A 14284-nucleotide genomic window follows, 5' to 3' on the forward strand; every position below is an offset into this window, starting at 1 on the left:
TTTAATTATGTGAGACGACACATCAATAAACCAAATTAGAAGAGTATTTATAATTTTTATGTGTCCATATAAATAAAGTTCTGCGAGTTTGTTAGGTACATCATTAAACGGCCCGACTAAATTTCAAAGTTCAAGTGAAATATGACTAAATATAATAATTTTGCATAATGATTGCATATATAATTGAAATAAGACAAGACTAAATCCCTAAAAAGACTAACATATAGGACCAAAATTATAATCTTCCATGTTTTCGTAGTTGAACGGAATTTCCTACTTGAACCGATTTTTATTTATTGGTATAATAGATCTGTGTCTTTCGTTTAATCACTTAAATCAAAACTAATATAATCCCAATTATTAAAATATAAAATGTGTAGTATGGTTATATATATAATATATTAAATAATTAGTTAATAATATATTTTGGAAAAAAATGGAATTATTAGGAATTATTTTGCGGATATCAAATTGGATCGGAAATCTGAATTTCCAAATGATTATATATAATTATAATGATATAACTTGACAAATTCAAAAATCGGAATATTGGATATCAAAATGAAGATATTTCTTCTGGATTCGAAAATTTCCAAATTGAAATCGACTGAATTCCGCAATTTCATTTCGGCTTGCATCCAATGTTAGTTTTTATTTTATTTTAATGGCCCATTAACCTTTGAATTTAAATTTATTAATTGTGGGTAATTCAATTATGGTATTCAGGTGATTTTATGGTAATTGATTTGTAACGTTGAAGGCAATAAAAGACCATGATGGGTGGGATTTTTCTTCTGCCGTTACAAATCAATCGTGGCCCTCTTCTCTCGTCTATAAAAGAAATCCACAACTCTTCTCCTCAACTATCAGACGCAAATTGAGAATTCCATCACTTACAGAAATACTTAGTGAGTTGTGATTTGAGAGAGATAGAGAGAAGAAGGTGTGCTACGAATAAATGTTTTCACAAGGAGATTCAGAGGAGGCCTGGCTAGGCTCGGCTTGTAGATTACCATCGTTCATCATCTCTATAGGAATCCATGGCGAACGGTATGTCGATAATCTCTATTACGTGATTATATTCTTAAGATGAATTTGATTTCAAGATTCTGTGATTAAGGTTTTCCACATAAAATTAAATAAAAGTCTTTGATCCAAATCACATCTTATAGGATGGGCAAATTGAAATATCGGGGAAGCCGTGTGCAATGAAAAATGCAAGCACGCCTTGGGGAGGGTTTTTTCTTTATTTAAGTAATATAACAAAGAAATTATCTAGTTCTGGTTCGAATGGAATTGGTATACCGTTGGAAATATTATTGGAAAATATTGATTTAATATTTTATTCTGTTAAATTTATTTTCTCAAAATTATTTATTGATAATAAATCACTTCAAATATTTAGTTGTAGAAAATAATCAAGGAAGGGCAATCGTAAAAAATACGATGGTTTTAAGACACTAATTCGATCGAAGTGTGTCAATTCAGTTCGAAAAAATACCTATTAACCGAATTAATGTTTGCTTTATACGAAAATTACAATACGTTTTCATGAAATTATTTTCCTCAAAGTTATAATTATTTTCCTCAAAGTTATAAGTATTGACCACAATTTTGTTAGAATATATAAAACAAAAAAAAAAGCCACCGTTTAAATCATGTAATTCGAAGAATTATTTTCTTGAATGAACATATATTTTGTGAAAATTCTCCTTTTGTATTCTCAATGAGAGTTCAAAACAAATTTGTGTCTCTATAGATTTTAGGATCTCTAGTGCTACTTTGATATAGAACCGTGTGCATCACTACAAGATAATAATATTGTCGTAAGGACAAACAGTCGAATTCTTGTCTCGGTCCTTTTGTGGAAGCTATTTGTGAAGTCGCACGTATTCAGTGGTGGATCCAGCTATGGTCTAGGGTGTGCAGTTGCACAACCTTGAGTTTAGACAACTACTACTATTATCCAAAATCTTACAATAAAGGCTGTTGGTTGATGAGGTAAAGATACTCTTCATCCAATATTAAGTCCCGGGTTCAATTCCTTGCCACTGCACGTATCATATTGGACGGGGCATATTTGGTGGGATTGTGTTTGTTTGGCCAAATACTATGCACATGCACTGCGTAGGATTTTTGCCTATGTTGGACGGGGGATTCAGTAACAAATTAGTAAGTAGGATTTTTGCCTATGTTGGACGGGGGATTCAGTAACAAATTAGTAAAAACAAATACTATTTGCATTGGTATTTTGTTGTTTGCAATTCAATACTATTTGCAAACAACAAACAAGGTTGTCGTAGAACCGCCACCCAAGATTGGGGCGAGAAACAAGGTTGTCGTAGAACCACCACCCAAGATTGGGGCGAGAATCTCCTGAATTGCCTTCCATCGTAACAACTGGAGAAGTAGAAATTAAATACCAACAACAAACAAGGTCTCCAAAAGCAAACGATTTTTCCAAACAAAGAACAAGCAACATATCCCACAACCAAAAAACAAACGAAAAATATTTGTTTATAGTTTGTTGAAGGTTCTAGCTATGGAAGGATTCAAAAGGGAAGAAAAAATATCGGAATCGAGAAAGGGAAGGGAGTAAGAAATTGATCAGATTTTTTCTTCGAAAGATGCTTATCGAAAGAAAAAAAAATAGAACGGAAGAGAAACATGGAGAGGCACGAGATAGAGAGGCAGAGAGAGATGAGAGATTAGATATAGGTGGAGAAAGATACGTAAGATTAGAGAGAGAGGGAGAGTGATATATTGGATTTACTTTCTTTTTAATTAAGGGTGTTTATGTCAATGTACTAATTATTTTATTTTATTTATATTAATTTTTTTTATCAAATGACCTAGACCTATATTCATCTAATAGTTAGGATCTCCACATATATAAGTCCAAAATGAGGGGTGTCTAGCCAATTTCCCCTTACAAAAAAAAAGATAATTAAAATTCAAAATATTTGTGTGATGGATGAAATTCAATACACATATCTGTTAACAAAAGAACTGAAAAAACTCTTGCATTATTTCTGGAAAAGTAGTGTTATAACTTGTTTTTACAACGCATAGATGTGATTTAATTTCGAACGACAACCTCCTATCAAGCCCCATTGTAAGATAAACGATTTCGAAAGATTTTGACCTTGAATTTTTTTCACAAGAATGGTGCGACTTTCTTTCTTCTTAAAGAATTAAGAACCAATGAGTCGCGATATACTGTTCATTTTTCTTTTATTTTGTAATGGACAAATGGTGTTCTATACAATATTTGACGAGAAAAAAATCATCTATTAGTAATTAAATTATATAAGTGCACTAATATATTTTGTCACCATTATTAATTTTTATGAACTGAATAATAAGATATCACGGTTGACAAGAATCGTATTTCCTCAAGCCAGCTACAAAAGTTAAAGTTCGTAATTAAATATTATTATTTTATTAAATTATTATTACTCTCTTTAGAGATAGCCACAGTCGGGAACCGCTCAGTGTGGGATAAGATTCCCGCTCCGATTTTACTTCATCACGATATTATTATATGTATTTTACACAAATGACCAAAAAATTTGAATTTTCAAATTCCCCCAATTTCAAATAATCAAAAATAATGTAAGTTAGGTTGAAGAAGTTTCGCTTTCTCATAAGATTTATGAAAAATCTAGAAATCCTAAAAACCTTTTCACAATAAATATTTTTCAGAAATGGCGCAAGATATTTGTGAATACTCTAGAAAGTCATCCTCAATCCTAAATTTAAGTTGATCCACCGATGGCTTAAGGTATATATAAAATAATTCATCTTCATTAAATCAATGCATATTTTTAACTTCATTGGTTTTCACTTTGTCCACACATTCGTCCACATTCAAAGCAGAATCTTCCAATTGAACCATTGAACCGAAACAATGTTCATTTGTTGACAGATTCTCTGGTACTGAATCAACCCATTGAACATGATCTTTTCGCGTGTTCGGATCCATGCTCGTTACCTCCTTGATCTTCTCGTGCGTTCTCGTCCATGCCCGGTGTCTTCGGAGGTGATGAAACCATACACGCGATGAGAAAACTCACTATTGAACGGATTGATTGAACAAAAATTAAAATAAAAAATTAAAAATTAAAAAAATCAAATCTTTGATTTACCTTCGGCTCTGTTCAGTCAATTCTCGGGCCTTGCAAAATAATTTGCCATATCGGCGGCGGCTATGTTCAGCGAATTCTCGGGCCTTGCAAAATAATTTGCCATACCGGCGGCGTTGCGGAGAGAAACGGAACAGTGAGCAGCGTCGTGTTGAAGGGATAGCCTATACTTATATATTATATATTATATATAGAGAGAGAAAAGAACCGAATTTCCTAATTGAATCAAAACTAAAATTAACCAAAACTATTTTGATTATATATATATATATATATAGGAAAATTGTAGCTTTGGTCCTCTATGTTGTCTTATTTAGGAATTAGTCCTCTAATTTGTTATTGTTCAGTTTTATATGCAATAACTTTACAAATATAGTATTTGTAGTCCTATTTTGGCATTTTGCATGATTTTCTAATTTGTAATTTCACTTTCCCCTTGTACTTTGACTCGATGTTACTTTACCCTCTTGTACTCTCAATTGCATCGATTTTCCCCTTTGTACTCTGGTTCAATAGCACTTTACCCCTTCTAATCTCAATTGCATCGATTTACCCCCTTGTACTTTGGCTCGATATCACCTTACCCCCTTCTACTATCAATTGCACCGATTTGCTCCCATGTACTTGAAAATTTGTCTCAATGTGGCCATCACCGTTAGTTTTCACACATTTGACCTTAACACCGTTTGATCTAAGTTTGAAAATTACAAAAAGAGTAAAAATCAGTTTGCCACCTAAATTAAGGCACGTTTTGCACTTTGCCCCCTAAACAAAAAAAAAATTGCACGTTTTTACCCGAACTCGATAATTCATTGCACGGTGCCTCCTAAAAGGAATATTCCGACAATTTTGACCGAAATATTACAGCACGTGTGTTGCACATGAGATTTGCAGGGGCAAATTTGTCCATCCACTTACATTCTATATTTTATCATTAAAAAAAAAAAAAAAAAAAGTAAAAAAAATTCCAGATTCTCATTAATTTTTCATCTTGTTCCTCTTGGTTATCTTGCTCCTCTTCTTTCAATTTATCATTCATCTTCTCTTCGATGCCCCCCCCCCCCCTCGTTTTTTTAATATTGGTTCTCGGCAAAAAAAAATCATTGAAGGCAAAAGGACAGCTGCGGTAGTTCTTGTGGTGGTGATTTGTCTTGCTCCTCATTTTGTTCTACATGGTTTTGATATCGAATTCAATGGTGATTTTTGTGAGAATTAACACTCAGACCCCTGTTTTTATTTTCTTGTTCTAACTGTTAATTTGGGCAAGCTGACCCATTGTTCGAGAAAACATAAAAGAATCTCTTCAACAACTTGACCGCCATTGCGCCGCCGCAGAAGATGAACCTGCCGGAGCTTCCATCGGTGGAGGAATTCGAGCTGCCGATTGTCGATCTGGGGCAGCTCGAGCTCGGAGTCTGCAAGAAGCAGATTATAAAGGCCTCGTCGGAGTGGGGTTTCTTCTAGGTGTGTTCAACCATGGGATTTCCGGCAAGGTGATGGAGAGATAATGAGATGCGAACAAATTTAAGCTGTTAAAGAAATATAGACATATTTTTCCTTATCTCTTCCCTCTTTTTTTATTTGTTCTCTTCTTCTTTGGTTGATTAAGGTTGTTGTCCTTTCCCTTAAATCAATTAAAAACGTGAAGCTCTGCGTGATATCAACATTCAACAATAGTTGAACCAGATAGGATTTGAGGAAGAAGGCAAATGTCGGAAAAATTAACTAAAATGGAGGAGAGAGAGGGGAAAATTAAACTAAACCCACTAATGAAAAAATAAAGGGGGAAAAGACAATTTTGCCCCTGCATTTTTACAGTTCCGGTAGATTTCGCCTGAAAATACCACTTTTTTGCAAGTTGCAACAGAAAAACGAGTTTAGGTAAAAACGTGCAAAAAAAATTGTTTGGGGGGTAATGTGCAAATCGGGCATTAATTTAGGGGGCAAACTGCTTTTTTACTCTTACAAAAAGGTCACCCCTTAAATAATTATTAAAAAATAAAAATATATAGAATACACATTCGAGCTCCACATTTTGAAACAAGGTGTATTGTTATTATCAGATTGTGGTACATCATAAACTGCATTTAGCACAAAACGAGGAAAACTAGAAAACATTCCACGGAATTTATATATTATTGAATTTGACACCATAGAGGTAGACGTATAAGAAGATTAATGGTTGAGGGGGTTGGTTATAATTACCCAAACAGAAGGAGTTTTTTCGTAATTTGATTTTACCTCAGGGGTGGGCGTAATTTACCCTTTTAGTTTATTAAATTAATTTTATACTTTTTTTTATTGGTGAATGATAAATCACTTCGAATATTTAAATATGAAAAATAATAAATTAAAAGCCGTCATAAAAATTAGAAGGTGTTTCGTTGTTTATTCGATTCAAAATGTGTCAAAATTAAAATCGAACGGAAAGGTAAAACATGTTTCCTAAAAATATTGTTTGTTCACTTTGAGAATCTATAAATGGAATCTAAAATCCACAATTTCAATCACTTCTTTCAAATAATTTAGATTTTTTGTGAAAAATCTCTTTTTGTATTCTCATTAAGAGTTTAAATATAATTGTGATTATAGATTTCATGATCTATAGTGACACTGTAAGTCGTTGTATCTTAGAGACAGTTACTACAAGTTAATATTGTCGTAAGGGCAAAGATTCCAACTCCAATTCTTGTCCCGATCTTTTTACTAAAGGTCATTTGTGGAAAGCACACATGTCATACTCGACGGAGCATGTTCGGATGGATTAGTTGTTTGTCCAATCGCTTCGCGTCATGCATTGCGTTTGGACGTACAATCGTCTTATATACTTAGAAAATCGCAAGATGGCGGCCGAATTCCTATTTTCATTGGATGGCAACACAATTTCTCTTTAAGTAGTAATTACAACACCAAACTTAAGACAATATGATCATATATAGGGTCTTTCTAGGGTGAGATACCCCATGTTCTAAACTTTTATGAGATATGCATTAATCACCATTAATTTTCTAAGATTAAATCTGGACCCTAGGAAAATAACATGGCTTATGTTCTAAAAAATGAAGTACTTTACCAAATTATCCTTCGATTATTTTTTTTATTAAATTAATATAAAATTGATTAACATTGAATTGTCTAATTTACCCCTACTATATTTTAATTAAATAATTAATTTAAATTCATTGTGAATGAGTTTTATTTGATAAATAATCGAAAAAAATGCATTCATTGGAAATCGAACTTGAAACCTCTTTATACATTTATCATTCCTAACCATCCAAGCACATTAACTTATTATGAAATATTTAACCATAATTGTATAAATACTGTTAATGCAAATATTAATTGCAACATTCATTATTATTAAATGGTATTAAATAAATTATTAACAAATTTAATAAAATAAAGTTTGAAAAATATAAAGAATTGCAGTTCAATACGCCAAACATCTATCATTAATTATATAATATTAGAAGTATTAATAAAATCCACAATTTAAAAATGTAAAGAATGCTCAATTAAATAAAAAAAAATGCATAACTTAATTCAAACTCACTTATGTTATTTAGTCGATAGTGTGGCAAATCCAAATAAAAATTAAAATAATATGTTTATTTAGAAGAAGAAAAAATTATAACTCATTCCAAGTAGTAGTTTTCTTACTTTAAAATAAAATTATATACTACAAATACTATATTGTGAATTTTCTTTTAATATTTAATTTAATCAACTAGTAAGATTTGAATCGATGAAGTACAAACCCTTTCAATTAGTAAACATTATTCAAATATTTGAATCAGTTACTTAACTATTGACATAACATGTTACAAAATTGATTTAACTATTTATAAGTAATGTCTAATATCTTTTTAATTCAATTTTGTCATAAAAATAATAAATTTAATTCCTAACACATGTAAGAGCCTAATCGTAAATCGTAATATTTTATCAAAGCGTGATATTTGAAGTTTGAACCAATTAAGCTCAAGTCCTTTCAATTCGTAAACATTATTCAAATATTTGAATCGATTCATTAGCGCGCTCAACTATTGACAAGAACGTCTTAATCAAATTAACTATTATTAATTAAAGTGTAATACATTTTTAATTCAATTTTATCATAAAAAATAATTCCTAAATTACGCAAGAATCAAATCATAAGATTATTTAAAGCGTATGATTTGAATCAATTAAGCGCAAATCATTTTAATTTGTAAATATTATTCAAAAATTTGAATCGATTAAGTTCAACCACTGACAAGAACGTATTAATCGAGTTAACTATTTATAATTAAAGTCTACTATCCTTTTAATTCAATTTTAACAACAAAGTAATAATTTAATTCGTAAAATCGTAAGAATCAGATCGTAAATCGTAAGATTTTTAATCTAACCATGAACCGATTAAATCTTACGATTTTTACCAATTAAATTTTATTATTTTTTATAATAAAATTCAATAAAAAAAAGTTACTAAACTTTAACTATACACAGATTGATTAATACACTATTATAAATTATTGAGTTTAACCGATTCAAATATTTGAATATTGTCTACGAATTGAAATGAGTTCAGCTTAATCTATCAAATCTTTGAATATTGTTTTTGAATTGAAAACACATGAGTTTAATTGATTCAAATATTACGATTTAATTAAATCTTACAATTTACGATTCAATTCAAACTTCAAATTCTTTCGAAATTAATTTTTAAATTACACGAGGTGAACAACATTTACTTAGATTTTTAAATTATATTATATAAAGATTTGTTAGTATGGGATATTTTTAATATATAATAATAATAATAATTATATGAGAATTAATAATTTATTTAACATTATTTATATAAGTTTTATAACCATTATAAATTGTAGCTTTGTGATATATATCTGTATTGTTAGTTTATTGTTAATTATGTGTTGTGTCTTAATGGTAAGTATTCTTGTGTGTTTTCAGATGGTCACAAGTTCGATTTCAGGTTGATGCAATTTTGGATCGGTGGTTTAATGATTTTTACGAATAATGATATAATTGACATTATAAATTTTAATTCAGCAATAAATATATATTTAAAATTGCATTAAAAATATAGAGGGTAAAATTGACATTACATTAATAATATATAATGGCCGATTTTTTAAAAATATTAATTATACGAAGGGTATTTACGACAATACGTAAATGAGAAAAAAATGGATTTTTTGGCAGGGACAAGTGGTGCAATATAAAGTGGGTATCTCATAAAAGTTTAGAACATAGGATCTCACCCTAGAAAGACTCTCATATATATATATATATATATATATATATATATATATATATATATATATATATATATATATATATATATATATATATATATATATATATATATATATATATATAAATCCCTTCATATATATATGTATATCGTTTAATTATTTTTTTGCCAATTTTGCCCTTACACAAACTTTCTCACCACATACTTCATTTGATACCTCAAGCACTTAATAATTTCATTTGATTTCTTCATATGCCAAAATGCAATAAAAGCGAAGAATAAAAAGACACGAATCAAACATATAATTGTCGTATTATTACATGATCAAAAGGTAATAACAACATGGCTATTGTGCAATTTTCTCTCTAGTAACCGAAAACCAAAAACGACGTTACCATGCTCGCCAGAGGAACCGAGATGTTGTCATCGACTATTCTATTCGGTAGCGATTCCACGAGTGTCGCCACAAATGCAACCAACGCAACTCTTTCTACTGTCGGAACCCACTCAAGTTGAATATATCCAAGGGCCACAAAGTAATAGAGCATTCTGAGTAAAAAAAATAATAATAATAACATTGAGTAATAAAAAAAATCGAAAAAATAACGGCAAAGGAAGACGAGAAATTGGATTTCGATATTTATACGCACCCGATAGAAACCAAGAAACCGAATAGAAACATAGAAATGCTACCAGCCAAACTCTTCTCTGGATTATACGGAATTTTTACGGAGCCAAATCTTCTTCCCATTATATCAGCAACGCCTACAGCTCAGCTAATTTAAAGTTCTTACGAAAGTATAGTTTTAAAAATAATAAAATAAAATAAAATATAGAAAAGGTATAATTACCATCGCCACCACACATCATCGCTAGTGAGATCATTCCAACGGGGGATTCACGCCAAAATAAAACCGCGCATAAAATCAATACAAGAACGTAGTAAAGAGGACCCTTGAGTAATTCTCTGTTAGAAAAAAATCGAACCCGAAAAAATTTATATGATTTCTCTTGTTACTATCACGAAATTCGACGATGATTTGTAATGATATATGTTAGAGAATTACTTACTCGGGTTTTCCCAGTCGACTAACTGATTTTGTGAGCCCTTCGTCGGTTGTAAAGGAAAGACCGTTCAACACGAGCCTTAAGCAATTTAACGAAGGCACTAAAGAAGCGAAGTAGCGGGCTCCAGCAGATGTGCTAATCTAAGATCAAATTTGTCAGCTGAAGTTTCTGATATAATAACATGACATTGTTAACATAATAGAAAATGCAGAATGCAAACAAAAAAAATAAAAATAATAAATAAATAAATTCAGCAGGTTACCTGAAGATCGGCCACGATGCTAAAAATAGCAACCCCGACAATATGTGGACTAGTTTACGGCTCAAGTTCTGTTAGGGAAAAAAAAAGTTGTTGTAATAAGCATTAGTTAGAAAATAAGCAGAGTAACCGATGTGGTTTTATCGGTTTTCAGGAGGTGTACAATGTGTGAAGTTTTATTATTCCAGTAGGATTTCTTGAATTATTGCTTGCATTAATGATAGTGAATATCATTTAAGGAAATCCGAGTAATCAAGAATTGAACAAAAAAATTATCGCCATTTGTGTTCGTTTCGTAGTGAAACTATTTCTATGATGTAATGATCCTATAAATTGATAATATTCGACATCCTTGATACATTCGACTGCTACACTAAACAACGTTACTTTAATTTATGAATTCCTCCATTAATACACCTTTTTAGAACATGATTTGAGTTTCTGTGAAAATACAAAATAGGGTAAATCACGGGCACCCCTGATGTAAGGTTAAATTACGAAAACCCCCCTCATATTTGGGTAATTACAACCACCCCTCCTCAACTATGAATCTTCTTAGACGTCCACCCTTGTGATATCAAACAGCGGAATCTTCTTCTAGATTATGTGGAATCTTCTCCTATTTGTACCAATTTTACCCTACCCGAACTCCACATTTTGAAACAAAATGATCTCAAGACGTGTCTTTTGGCTTGTAACTATTAGATTGTGGTGCGTCAGAAATTGAAACGAGTACAAACTAAAGAATATTTCACGGAATCTACAAGATTGTGTTGAATATGACACCATAACGGTGGACGTGGAAGAAGATTCGTAATCGAGGGAGGTTGTTGTAATTACCCAAACATGAGGGGTATTTTCGTAATTTGACATTACCTCGGGGTTTCTTCAAGAACAGTTTTCTTTTTCTTTTTTTTCCAGAATAGGATATGAAAATAGTATACAAAGAGGAGCTAAGAACAGAAATGGGGTAGGAATTAAACATTTAGAATAGTGACAAATTTACTGCTGAGAAAATACTAACTGTTAGATCTCTTTTGTGTTCCTTTATTTGCAGTCTGTCTTTCCACAGTTTCAAATAAATTTAAAAAAAAAACATCAAAAAGGGGGAATCTGCTTTTTACCCTATTTGGGTAAAAAATTATCATACATGCACATGGGGATTGGGGAAGGTACCTGTTCGATGATGTTGCGGCGCGTGAGGTTGTCGAAGGTGGAGACCAGAGCGTACGCGCCGCCGAAGACCAAGGCGGTGGCGCAGGCGTCCTGCAGCACGGGCCCGCCGTACGCGGCGGCGATTGGGCGGCGGCGGCGTAATCGACTGGGATTTATTCGAAGGAGAGTGGTGGTGGTGGAGGAGGGGGTGCGGCGGCGGCGGCGGTGGAGGAAGAGCGCGGAGGATAAGGCGGCTCCAGTGGCTGGTGCGCACAGTGGGCTCATTTTAGCGCTGCAGACCATCTCTCTGTTTCTCTCTCTCTCTTTCACACACGGCGAAAACTGTGTGTGTGAGAGAGATTTGATTTAAGTTACGGTGCGGTGGGGTATCTTACGGTACCATCTTTTTTGAGCTATTTCACATGTGGTACCGCAGGATAGAGTTACTGGGGTTACCAACATAGACATTTAATTACATTTTGTTCTGTGTCTCTCTATATGTTCCGATGAAAACTATGACAATTCCTAATTTGCATGTATATAATATCATGGGTTAATACAGTTTGCACCCCTAAAGTAAACTCTCTGTAACACTTACCCCTTAAAGTATCATTTGTAACACTTACCCCCTTCAAACACAATTTAATTTGTATTTTAAATTTTACTACCTTAAAAAAATTATGTTATTGAAAGGAATAACTAAAAGAATAATCAAATTATATAATTAAAAATATATGTTGAAAAATACAATATTTTAAAATTTAAAAATACTATCTTGCGTTGGATATTTATTCAATAAATAACATTTAAGTGTTGTTGGACCAATTAATCGAAAATACTCTATCGATAAGTTATAAGAAATCAATACATAACTAATAGAAATCTTAAGTATTTAAATTTATTTTAGTTCGCTATTTTTTTTAAATATATTTTCATTCATTATTAACCAATATTACTTTTTAATTTTTTTTCATTAATTAATTTTAGTTGCTTTTCAATTTTCTATGAACCGGTAATTATTAGATTGTTATGTTTATTATTTTTAAAATTTTAAAATATAAAAGGGCTAAATACAGTTTGCACCCTTAAACTATAACGGTGGTAACACTTACGGGCCATTTTTTTTCTACAACATATGGGCCAACTTTTTTGCAAACTAGGACACATTTTCAACATTTTTTACTACTACTATAATACGTCATTTAAAGTGACGCTTTTTAAGAAGCCGCCACGTGTAAGGTAATTCTGGGCCATTTTGTATTTTCTTTGAAGTAAAATATTGATGGAAAAATAAAAAATGTGGGCCCCACACGGTAAAAGAGGAATTGGAAGTGGTGGGTGGGTTTGGGGGTGAAGGGCCGAGGGGGTGTATGCTTTTTTTTTTTGATAAATAAATTGAGGGGGGGTTGGGGGGGGGGGGGGGGGGGGGGGGGTGGGGGTAGGTATGCTAATATAATTATTATTAAGAAAAGAAAAAATTTATACTCTTGTATTTTTTATTTTGCATTTATTTTATTTTGAATAAGAAACTAAAATTCCAAAATTATTATAATTTTAATTTTGAAATTATTTTGACAATATCAACATTTTTTTAATTTAAAAACTTGATATATTATAAATTTTCGAATAAATTTGGGAAACGTAACTTTAGAATATCTATAAAATTTTGAAAACTTCTACAATTTTGAAATAAAAACAGATATAATATACTTTTTCTAATATTTTTTAATTATTTTATAATTTCAGAATTATGGGTTTAAAGTTTAAAGAATATATTATTATTATTATTATTATTATTATTATTATTATTATTATTATTATTATTATTATTATTATTATTATTATTATTATTATTATTATTATTATTATTATTATAAAAGTTTTCACAATGTTTTGAAATTTTAGAATAATGGTGAAATTATGGAATTCGGAATTAGGGTCTAAAATAAAAAAAAACAATGTTTTGTAATTACTTATTACAAAATTATTAAGTAAAAAAATGCAAAAATGAATATATGTTTTACTTAATTATTTTTTTATTAGTTATTCAAAACAAATTAATTAAATAAACAAATTAAAAATGCTATAAAAAGGGTCCCACATATATCCTAACCCCCAAACCCCCATTCGGCTTCCTTACCCCCAAGGCCCAAACCCACCAACACCAACTCCTCTTTTACTGTGTCGGCCCACACATTTTTAATATTTCCATTAATATTTTACTTGAAAAAATACAAATGGCTCTTGACACGTGGCAGCTTTTTAAAAAGCGTCACTTTGAATGACGCATTATTGTAAAATTAAAAAAAATTGAAAATGTGTCCTAGTTTTCAAAAAAGTTGGCCCACCTATTGTAAAAAAATAAATGGCCCTAACACTTACCCCCTTAAAGTT

General features: G+C 31.2%; 1 protein-coding gene across 1 annotated transcript; it reads right to left on the minus strand.

The window, feature by feature from the left end:
• Positions 1-9617: 9617 nt before the first annotated feature.
• VTE5 (phytol kinase 1 VTE5) lies at positions 9618-12356 on the minus strand. The gene is made up of 6 exons (XM_012979344.2): positions 11912-12356; positions 10739-10806; positions 10480-10611; positions 10260-10375; positions 10059-10173; positions 9618-9957 (listed from the first exon to the last, which is right to left on the minus strand). Exons 1-6 carry the CDS (start codon positions 12191-12193, stop codon positions 9774-9776), a joined length of 897 nt encoding a protein of 298 aa, XP_012834798.2. The 5' UTR covers positions 12194-12356; the 3' UTR covers positions 9618-9773.
• Positions 12357-14284: the final 1928 nt, after the last annotated feature.

This window comes from Erythranthe guttata, chromosome 6 (assembly GCF_056151865.1).
Source record: "Erythranthe guttata isolate IM_541 chromosome 6, IM_541, whole genome shotgun sequence".
NCBI classification, from domain to species: domain Eukaryota; kingdom Viridiplantae; phylum Streptophyta; class Magnoliopsida; order Lamiales; family Phrymaceae; genus Erythranthe; species Erythranthe guttata.